Consider the following 12315-nt stretch of genomic DNA (forward strand, 5'->3'; position numbering starts at 1 on the left):
TGAAATCATTTTGGGTTTTTTTTTGGTGTATCATTAAGTACATGGTATAATAAATAATTTGGTAAATGATTATTTCATGTTTAATCTAATTTAATAACTATTTATTAGTTCTATTAAATAGGGGACAAAAATATATGCGCATTAGTTTATTTATTTATGTATTTTCATATTTATGTTAGCAATATATGTATGTATGTATGTATTTTAATAATAATACGATTTTAAAATTGTGTTTCATTAGTTCAATAAAATTTTATATTGAAAATTGTATTTGTTCTTTAAGACATTTGATTTTAAAAAGTAATATTTTTTTCTAAGAAATAAAAGGAATGTTGTTAGTTAAGTTTTGTTTTATGTTATTCCTATAATATGAAATCATATTGAGGCATTGGGTTTGCTCTTTTGGGAAATTTTAAAAAATAAATATTAATTCAATCATCAATTTCACCACAATCTACTGTAAAGTTACAACACTCAGTTTTAAGGCACTGCATTCAAATGGTTTCCTTTTTATTTTGGATAAACTATATATAATCTAAATCATGAATCGTTTTGGCATTTTAATTTATTGCTTGTTGAAATAAAATATGTCAATATGATTTCATATTTAAATTTTTAGGTTTAGGTTTTGTATACTTTAATTTAATACTACTTTCGCACTTGGTAATTTGTTTTAGTAAACTGTGTCCCTGCTTTTTCTGTTGAAACTTAATTTCCATCGATTTATTACTATAAACAATTTGAAAAGCAAATTATTATTATTCAGAGTTCTATTCTACTATTAATATATCTATTTGATATAACGGAAAATGTTTTGATACTGTGGCATCGAACAAAGGTAATTCAATAGATTCCTTCGACTATCGAAAAATTTATACAAATTTGATATATCTATGAAATAATAATAACTAGTACCTAAATATGATGAATAAAAACAAAATACCCATGCAGAACTAACGACTCTTCCCAAGTATCGGAACAGACATACAACCCTATATTGAAAATATCGTGTTAACAAAAACAAATAACCGAACAATAAAGACATACCCAAAAAAAACACGACTTAATATTGAAAATATGGCATTTACAAATATCGTTTATAAATACTTAAAAATCTTTCGTCTTCGTATTCAGAACTGTAAAACGATGATAAAATTCTAACAAATATTTAATTTTATTTGTTATTAAAAACATCCCAGGTACATTTTTAGAACGATTACAATCAGAACCACTTCAGCTTCTTTAATGACTGCTTACTACTTCTGGAACCAGTTCTGTGCAACACTATTTTGATTCTAAAGATATTCTAATAATCCAGTTCTTTGGCACTAGTTGTGAATATGAGTTCTACACTAGTTTAATAAAATAATAGAAATAATTATTCTTCATTCAATTAGTTTTCGTTTTGTTTTTAATCATTTACAAAATTAATTGAAAAAAAAAAATTTAAAGTCTATTTATTAGGCCGGGTCGAATTGTATGGACGATAAAAAAGTAAAAAATCGTATAGCAGAAACGCAATCTACGGAAAATTCTAAGAAAGTTTCCTCAAGAAACCATAGGTCTAAAATGAAATCCTATCTTGCGCATTTCGACTTTTATCCAATGATATTTCAGTATATATTTTATTTTAATAGTTTTTTTATTGGATAAAAGTCGAAATGCGCAAGATAGGATTTGATTTTAGACCTATGGTTTTTTGGGGAAAATTTCTGCTATAAGATCTTTTAGGAAAAAAATCGACCCAGCATACTATTTATAATAAATTTCTATTGAATAAAAATTGAATCATTTCATACATTTTATTAAGCCATTGTGTAATGGAATTGAATTAAAGAAAACCTGAATGATTCAATAAGAAATTATTTCTTAATGTATTGAATGAAATACGTTCGAAGTACTAAAGAATTAAGCCTATGAATTAATTCGTAATTAATTCTTCTTAAAATTTCATTAAAAATCAATAATTTCGAACCTTTGTTTAGGGTATTTTGGCAAAATTGAAAACACTCTTGTAGATCAATATTTGACATAAAATTGCAATGACGTTGTATTTTTCTGGGTATTTAGCTGGAAGATTTACGTAAATTAAAACAGTCTATATAAATAACAAATGAAAATGGCAAGAACGGTTAAATAAATCAATATATATTCTAACGACGCATAACATTGGGCTCTAAAAGAAAATATTGTTTTCTTTTTAGTTGTTTGTTGAATATCTTTAGAATCTATTGAATTCCTTTTCCTATATGTAGTAAATTTATAAATAATGCTTTTTAAAAAGTAATTTATATAAAAATGTCAGTATTGAACAAATCTTTAAAGTATATTTTATATAGCAAAAACATCAAATAAATATTATTAATCAATATTAAAGCTCTTAAAACATTTCAAGTTGAGCTACAAAAACTTCTTAAAATCTTATGATTTTTGTTAATAAAAATAAAATTGATACAATTAATAGGTTGCTTTTTGTTAAAATTACAATAAATTATAAACAAACTTAACAAAAATATTTGAGTACTTGTGATTTTAGGAAAATTCTTTGATTTAGGTTCTTTTTCATTTTAAAGAATTTGTGATAAATAAAATGCCTTTAAAATGCTTTAAATCGTTGATAAGTAAAAGGTAGATATAAAAATAGTTTTGAAATTATTGAAAATTAAGTTAATAACGGCAGCAAATTGACACAAATAGCCATGTTACAAAAATTTAAAGTATTTTAAATAATCGCAGATTGAACAATATTGTTCAATCTGATTAAAATAATGTTATCATTATTTAAATCATTAACAATTGTTCATATTGATTTCCTATTAAGAAATTTTCTACTTCTACAGAATTTACTTGTACACATATATGACCGAACTAAACTTGAATAGAACTAAAATGTCTCGTTTTTAATTTGTTCAATTTAATTAAAATTTATAAGTATTAGTTATTTTGATTCTCATTATTCTTAACATTAATTTGTATTAGTCTGTATTTATCGTTCAAAGGTGAACAATTGCAAAAGAACTCAAAAAGATATGAGCATTAAATACAAATAAAGAATTCCACGACTTATTTAAATCTTTTAAAAATGTTAAAAACAACATAAAGCATTTTAAAGACATTTTTACGATTAATAGGTAAACTTTATTTAATAGTTAGCTTTTTGTTTATTTGTTTTTTAGAGTTTCAATAGGAAACTTTTAAGGAAAGTTAAATGAAATATAAAATATTGTATAATTCAAGTCTTTGGGAGTTTTAAATGCATTATTTAGATTTCGTTACAATAAAAACAAATGTTTAATACCTTATTGTTTAAAGGAAGATATAAATTCAATAAAATTCGTTTTTAATTTTAGTTTTTTTCTTTTGTAAACTAAATACTAAATTTTAAGCAGCCTCTACTAAAGTATTTTAGAAACTTTCTTTAGGGGAAGGGATTCCTATAAGCATCGTTAAGCATCATTCTTGTATAAAATCTTATAATTATTATAAATGGTATTTTTGTTTTTTTCGTATATATGTATACAAAAGCAATACATATGTAAAGTAAAAAAAAAAGAACAAAATTAATTCACTTGTGTAAAACGTTCGTTTAAAAACGGTTAAAACTTAAAATTAACATTCAATTGTTAAATGGCAATTACGTATTAGAGGAATGTAAGGAAAGGGTTTGGAGGTTGGCCAAGTTTAATATAATAAATATGTATGTGTGTTTACTTAAACTAATATACAATATCTAGAAAAACGCCTTCAAGATGTTCTAGCCTGGCAGTGGAAAGAAGACCAACAGCAAAAATGTCACAATAAAAACGCACGACAGTATGATCGTTAGTGTATGGGAATCGTGTCTTAATAGGAATGATGCTGCTGCCGTTGATTTTAAAGATCCAGCTTCTTTTAGTTTGACAACATTCTTAACAAGTTTCTCATCTTCGATCGCCATATTTTCGCTAACGCGATAAATACTGTATATGTTTGATTTGGGTTTAATTATGCCACCATTTGGTATATTGGCATGTTCAAAGAACTCAATACGTTTCGATACTGTATTGTTGATGGTTGCAGCTGATGCTATATCATCTGTGGGCTGAGCTGTTGGTGTGGAGGACAAAGTTGTTGGAGACTGTTCGCATGGTTTTTCCATTGAAGACAAGTCGAATAGTTTATATTTCATAATGTTTGTACTGGCTGCAGATGTTGCTGAAGTTTCTTTGATTTTATATTTCTCATCGATAATTTGATATAAACCAGTATTGGAGGACGTCAATGTATTGCCAGTAATTACATCATTATCGGTTTCTACAATTGTCTGTAACGTGTTGGCGTCCATTGAGGATGACAACAACGAAGAGGAGGAGGAGGAGCAATGACTACTACCACCACCAACACCAGTATTGCCGTGATGTGTAATCAAATTTAATTTGATTTTTTGAAATGTTTTCAATTTACAATGACGATACAGATTGCCAACACTTAAAGTTGTTGTGGAAGAGCCAACATGTTTCTGTTTTCTTTCATTGTTGCAGCTGCTGGCATTATTGTGACCATTTTTGCTGTAGCAGTTGTCTGCCTCATGACCACCGCCATAATAGTCATCACCAACGCCACCACTGTTTAAATTATTATCATAATGATCAAACTTATCATAATTGGAATTTTGTAATTCCATCATCATCTGTTCTTTGGTGCAGGTTGCAGTTAATTTGTTTTGCTCTTCTTTAATCAATTCCTGTATTTCTCCATCTTCACCTCTTACTCTACTCTCCTCCTCATTCTCTTCCTCCTCAAGCAATGATTCATGGTTTTCCAGCAGCATACAACGACGTTGATTGCTTAAATCTGGTTTTTTATTCATATAAAAGTTTTGTTTTTTATACTCCTCAAAATGTTGTGACACTTGTTGATGATTTTGAAACTCTTGTAATTTCATTTGGAATTCATGTTGCTGTTGCAAGTTTTTTATATTTTGATGTTGAGGATTGTAGTCCATTGCAATTAATGCAGCCACAGTTTTCAACACAGCTGATGGATTTGGCAAAATTTTCCGTTGCTCTAGTTCTTCATTACTTTTGGCCTCAGTATCTGCATCTATACAATTGTTATTGTTACGATATAGTTTGCTTTCGTTGTTGTCCTCTAATGTTAGGATGTCGTCATTATCATGATCCGCATCAGTTGCAGAGAGTGGTATGACGTCTGCACAGGAGCAAATCAACTCCTGCAACCAACACCAAATAACAGATTTTTGTAAACTATTTTTTTTTTTCAAATATGTATTTGTATTTTGTTTTCATAGAGGAGGGAAAAGGATGCAAATAATAAAATAGTTGTTTGTATTCTACACTGAATAGCTTTAGATTTCTAATTGTCGTTTCACAAAATACATACAAGAGGAATGAAATGGGAAACTTGTATAATACATTTTAATGTTTCTATGATATTTAACAACAATAAATAAGGTAAAGTAAAGCATTTTTGAATCAATAAATTCTATAAAATGTACATGTAATTGGAGTAATTGGATTTATTTCCAAACCGAAAGAAACTACATCTTGTGATATGTTATTTGAATGGCAAGTTTTTCAAGCTTTTAGCTTGAACTATGCATATTTCGCACTTATGAAACTTAACGACCATCTAACTACACAATGCTACACCCACCATAGAGTTGGAAAATACTTATAGTTTTTCTCGATCACATTGTTTAGTACTTTTTTATTAGCAAATGTAGTGAAACAACAGTATTCTTAAAGTTACAACTTCATAAATTATATGTTTGTTGTTTTGAAATCTATTTTCAAGTCGATTATTTTATTTAAAAGATATGGTAAAATCGCAGAATTTTTTTAATATTTGGGGTATGAACAAATTGCACATTGTTATCTGTTCATATTCACATCAAAATCGTTGACGTGAAAGACATTCTGGGAAGCACGTGAAAAATATAGCGATTCATTAAAACAAACATTTTAAAAATTGTCAAAAATATCGAGCCCTTAGCTCCAAATTATCGTAAGCGACAAAACACAAATTTTACAGATTTTTTTTTTTTTTTTGATTATTTTGAAATTTATACATAGAATTAAAAATATTATAATGCGATATAATATAATTTCTTTCGTACAAGCTAATTGTCTATTTTTCAAAAATATTTATAACTTTTGACAATTAAATATTCATTTAATACTTTATTGAAAAATATGACAAAAAATGTTTTTTATTGAATTTTTGCATAGATAAAAATTTTTCGGATTGAAATTAAATTTTTATTTATGAATGGTTTTTAATGAAATTTCTTTCAGTTATGTAGATTTTTCTATTTAAAATGGAAAAATAAAAACGAATTTTGAAATTTATTATCCGCAAACCCGCAATTCCCAAAAAGTGTTGTAAAATTCGAAAAATGGGAATTTTTAGTTTTTTGGTTATAATATCTATACCAGGGTCGAGGTTATCGGAACCCTTTACAAAATAATTAGAAACATATTGGGCCACCTAAAATCAATTACTATATCTTTATATCGAATATGCGATTTGAGAATTTTTGCCCTATAGTTTAATTTTACATACAAAATAGGTGGTTTTTGAATGGACTTGGTCCCCTCAGTAACAACAATTTTTAAATGGTTTTTCATTTAAAATATTTTATGAAAACCTAACTTTCAGAAAGTATAAATTCCTTATACATTCACTTAGAAACTTTTTGCGATAACTTAAAAAGAATAAAAGTTATTTTTTCCAAAAAAATTAGCAAAAAATCGCCTTTTTACATTTTTTAAATTCAAATGCATATAACATTGGACTTAGTCATTATGTTTAAACAATTCTTTTTTTATTTAACACATACATATGTTGTTAGTCCAATAAAGGAAAACTGGAGAAAATCGGGAAATATTTAGTAGGGTGGGTAAAAATGTTGAAAATTTAATTTTCAAATGCGAATATCTCCAAAGCAATAAGAGCTAATTGATAGCTATGACGTGGTTTTTTGTAGTGCTATATGTGTAATTTGTTTGAAATCGGAATACAAACGAAGAAATAGGACCGTTTTAAAAATGTAACATACCCGAGGTGTCCTATGTTGAGGACCCTTGGTCGCGCCCCTAGTGGGGTCATGAGATCCATATTCAAAGCTTAAACTCGACAACATTTCTTCTTTGCGCATGTTAAATTTCATTCAAAAAAATCTAACCATTTAGAAGTTACAGATTTATTTCCCTCTTTTTTTCTATACCACTGTGTGTCGCTTACGATAAAATTCGTTTACGATAAAATGTACGGTAATTTTGAAGTTATTAACAATTTTGATATTCTGAAAACGCTTTGCATTAAAAAAAATTAGAAAATGTCGATTACGATAATTTGGCGCAAAGGCTCGATATGTACATTTTTTAACATTTAAAAAAAAAATAAGGAATTAATCGTACTCTACCAGGGCTACAAAACTGTGTCAATATTTGTGTGGTTTTATGCTTATCTAAAAGGTTAATTTCAATAATGTGTTTATTTTTAATGTTCTTTGGAACGTTTTGACGAACTATACAAAAACGATTGATGGCAAATATTTTAAAGAAACTTATCTTAAACTGTTTGAAAGTTAATTTAGTTCAAAGTGTACATTTCTTAACAAAATTGAAAGTAAATATTTTCCAAAAATTTTGAAAATATTCTGGGATTTAACCATATATGTTTTACCTTTCAAACAGGATAGACTTTTTGCAAATCGGTTGAGCTACGGTCGTTTCAAAAGAAAACGTACTCTTCTCAGCAAATTTTCATTTTCTTTAAATTGATCGTGAGTCGATAAAATATTTTTTTCTTATTTTAGTGAAAACGCATACTGAAGTAACATTCCAAAACACGTAAGTAAATTTAAAAATGTATCAGTTATGCAAATTTTTCGGTTTTTTCATACAAATGCTTTCTTTTTAAAGGTATTTATAGACGGCAATACTGAGTATTAATATTTGTCAAAAATTCAAGTATCATAATACAATGTCATCGTTTAAACAAAATTTGTATTAGATACGAATGTTTTTTTGATTTACGGTCGGTATTCAAAATTTGTTTAAAACAATTTAAAAACTTTTTATTTTCATATGTATCGGGTATGTATTTTTAAATACAAATAAGGCAAACAAAAATGTCAAGAAAATATAAAATAAAAATAATAGGTCTGTTCATTTACTTTCCCAGTAAATACTTGCAACGAGAGAATAAAATCAAAATTTTCAAAATTACTCTCTTAAATTCTCAAAAATAGTAAAAAGTAAATGAACGCTTTTCCAGTAACAATTGTTTTATACACACAATTTCCTTATTTTATTCCTTTTAAAATGTATAAATACTCACATTTTCTTCAATTTTATTGAAAATTCTTTTGTTTTGGCATTTTTTCACCAGAAAAATAAAATTTTAAATAAATAAACAATAACACAAAACATAAAATATAAGCTGCTAACTATTACGAGTTCAAAATAGAACTTGTAATAGTTTGCAACGAGAGAACACTCTCTAAAATTTATACGCTCTTGATTTTTTCTCTACTTGCAAGTTTATGAGTTAATGAACGCTTTTCCAGTAACAATTGTTACTAACTAGTAACAACTTTTAGTTATTGAACATAGCTAATGTTTGCACAAAAATATCAATCAACAAAGAAATAAAATATTTGTAATACTATCGTGTAAACAATAAATGTTTTTTCGAAACGACTTTTTGAAATACCAAATGATTTCAATAATATTTTAAATTTGAGTGTTAATACTCAGTATTGCCGTCTATAAATACCTTAAACAGTATTTTGCTTTAGTTGGGGAGCATCCATTTAGGATTAGTTGTATGGAACTTCTGCTTAGAATTTCATTTCAATCCATACCACTCACCACTAGGGAGTGGTAAGGGTGTATATTTAGAGTTGAATAATTCAGAAAAAATGTGATAATTATATTTCGAAATTTGTGTTTCTTTAAAAATAATGTTAAAAATAATGTCAACATAAAAACTATTCAAAGTTGTCAAAATTGGATGCACTAGCATCCAACTGGTAAATGGAGTAGTGGCACACATGACGTTTGAAGGATGTGCGAGGATATTGAGGAGCTAAAATACATTTTATGTTACAGGGTCCCAGACAAAAATTGGTAGGGTATAGTTTCCACGATGAAATAGGGGATATAGCTACATATATGTGATTTAGGCAATATATTATGCTTTATCAGGGGAATAGGCTGGCTATTTTAATTGACAGTATTTGAAGAATAGCGATCTATACTTATTTTTTGTCTGTTCACACCGATCCAGCGGTAAAAATAAGCGCTTATCTAAACAATATTTCGTAACAATCATTGGTGATTCTTTCGCTTGTTTTCCCACTTAGATTTAACATTAGGTTGCCTAATCGCTGTGCTCTCGCTTAGAATGTAAGCCATAATATCATTAGGTGCCGTTACTATTTTATTTACATTAAAAGCGGAGTTCTAAGCCTATAAAGACTTGCAAATTAGAATATAATGAATGTAGATTACAATCCTATTTGCATTTGTAAGTTAAGGTATAGTAGAATAAATACTGATTTTGTAATTGAAAGAATACTTTTGTATATTTTCATATGGAGGAAAAACCTACCATTTCCATTTTCACTGCACTAAAATCAACACCTTCAGTTACATCAACATAATAGCAACTTTAAACTAACGTAATGTAAATAACTGCCTGTTTCTCTAAATGCGAACGAACGTTTTCTTTCGATTTTTAAATTGAAAACAACAAATGAATTTTTAAATAAAAACAAAAAAAAATTAATTAATATTAATTAAATGATGTCTTGGATTACGCATAGATTATACTCTAAGTACTTAGATTGCTCGCTTAGAATATCATCCAGACGTTATCGTTTATTATCTAAGAACTTTGTTTCAACTTTCCTGTCCGTTTTAATAAGTCCATACCACTCGTCAGTGGAAGAGTACTAGATCTAAACTATCCTATAGTCCAATCAGTCCAGTTCCCAATACCTCATACAGGTCGTCTCATGATTTCACAATGAACCGTCATTGAAATGTTTCATAAGTTGCACAGAGCATCTCTCATTATATTCGGTCCAATTCTTCTTGCGACTTTACATGAAACCACGTTTTCAGCCATTTGGACAAGTTTCTAAAGATTTCACTTTTTATTATCCCGAGAAGTATTGAAAAATATATCACATTCAAAATTTATTATCATAGTAGTCCATAAGCGCTTTTCTATTGGCCTCATAACAAGTATTAAAATCTTATAACTAAAATTAAAACTAGTTGCTCTCTAGCAATTGTATTTCATAGTGTCAAATAAATCTCAAAAGCTACCAGTACTAATTTTTATTCTAGTATGTTCATCTTCCACCATATAGATCCGCTAAGAATATTTATGGCTCATGTATGATTCTTAAAGTGTTCACAAAAGAGGTTAGGGGTTACTAAATTTTGAGAAATAAAATTAAATTAAAAATGTGACTTTATGGCTGAGAACACTCTAATTTAATAAATCTTGAACCCTAAAGTTAGTTGGATACCCACAAAAAGGTGTCTAATTTGACAGTTATGTTGAATTGCTTAATTTGGTTTTATTTTAACAATTCCGCTAATAAAGTAGCTAGTCAAGAGCTTGTAACTAATAACGTTATATTTTTGAAACAAAAAAAAACTGTAATTATAATTTAACACCCAAATAATGAGTTTTGTAACAAAAAGTTGAACCCATGCATTCGTTGGAATATTATCAAAAGTATGTTAAGTAAATGTTAATTGTATTTTGTTTATTCGTTTTTTATTTACAAACATTTTTATTTAGCAACAGTTTACTACGAGTTTCTACTTTAAAAATCTTAAATTTATACCAACTACTTTATAATTTATTTTATTTAAAGTTTGTATTTTAACAAATAAATGATTAGAAAAAAAGAAACTAAAGCCATTCAATGCAAAAATACCTCCCAAAAATAATGAGGTACAACAATGTTAGTCATTTTGATAAGGACATGTTAATAGCTAATGGGTAATTACAATTTATTTAAAAAACAAACAAAAAACAGAAATAAACTCACCTCATCAACACCAATTTTACGACAAGCTTCTAAAAAATTATCCACATTACGACGGCAACGAGCCATAGTTAGTTTTGACTGTAAAAAATTTTTAACAATTATTAAATGAAAGTTCTTTATAGTTGTATTGAAAACTCACTACTCCCGGAGATGGTACATGAATGCTGGCCACCGAACGTGGTCGCACATAATTAGCCAAATGGCACAATATAACGCCATCAGTTAAAGCGGATGCAATATCATCTGGTAAAGTCATTTTTAATCGAGTTTCAATAATCTAAATTTTTAACAAAAGTCACAGAATTTATAAATGATACTTTGGATATTTGATTTTAAAAATTAAAACAAAAAATACATACACTGCGTAATTGTGTCATTAATTCAATTTCCTCTCTTTGACGATCGAATTCCCGACGCATTGTAAAACTTAATTTCTCCGGCGGTATGTCGTGATTCCAAGTAACAGTTCTAGAGTAAAATGTACAAGAACAACATATGTTTACTATTAAAGCAATGCATGTATTATTTATAAAACAATTCGACGCAAGCAGTATGATTGTATCATACAGAAAAATATTGACACCCACCCAAAGTAAATGACATGAGATTAAAAAGGAAACATTTAATTAAAAAATAAGTGCCTAAATTTCTTTTTAAAAATCCATAATAAACATGAAATGGTAAGAGTAAATCTGAGCAATCTATATTGTCATTAATATTATCAAATATGTAATAAACACATGGATCTGTACGATGGTACTGAATTCTCAAAAGTAATTGATGGAAGAGCGAATTTAATAAACTTCCACTGCACTCTCTCAATATGGGAGATTAAAGTATTACGCTGTACGAAAATGGTATAGATTTTTAATTATTTAATATTCATAGAGTGAGTTCAGATTGGATATGTTTAGAAACACTGAAATAGATTACTAAATCTGCGATAAAAAATGCTGTACTAATGTTCTTATTGAAGTTTAGTACAGCAACACTTCCATATCAAGTACTTTTTCTGAATTATAGGCTTTTAAAATATATTTTCCAATAGTTGGAATGAATTAAGCATTAAACTCTTAAACTACTTGTTTAAGATGTTTATAAAAACTTAAGACCTTCATTTGCACTTAAGGAAATCTTTTATTATTTAAAGTTGGAATTAATTTAACGACTGATTCAAATTCCTCTTTGACATAACTTTTTACAATCATTGCCATCGCACCTGTAGTTCTTATAAA

The 12315-nt window shown here is 27.7% G+C and overlaps 1 protein-coding gene across 2 annotated transcripts in view; it reads right to left on the reverse strand.

Moving 5' to 3' along the window:
• Lrch (Leucine-rich-repeats and calponin homology domain protein) overlaps window positions 1-12315 on the reverse strand; it is a 52634-nt gene that overhangs the window by 3880 nt on the left and 36439 nt on the right. Inside the window, exons 7-10 of one of the 2 annotated variants that reach the window (XM_065501046.1) lie at window positions 11440-11548; window positions 11220-11357; window positions 11081-11158; window positions 3627-5212 (exon numbers count right to left, since the gene is read on the reverse strand). In XM_065501046.1, the coding sequence (XP_065357118.1) occupies window positions 3755-5212; window positions 11081-11158; window positions 11220-11357; window positions 11440-11548 (1783 nt within the window). In that variant the 3' untranslated portion in view covers window positions 3627-3754. Of the gene's footprint in view, window positions 1-3626; window positions 5213-11080; window positions 11159-11219; window positions 11358-11439; window positions 11549-12315 lie in introns of those variants that run through there. The other variant, XM_065501047.1, reaches the window with a different exon arrangement.

The sequence above is a fragment of the Calliphora vicina genome, chromosome 2, assembly GCF_958450345.1.
Source record: "Calliphora vicina chromosome 2, idCalVici1.1, whole genome shotgun sequence".
NCBI classification, from domain to species: domain Eukaryota; kingdom Metazoa; phylum Arthropoda; class Insecta; order Diptera; family Calliphoridae; genus Calliphora; species Calliphora vicina.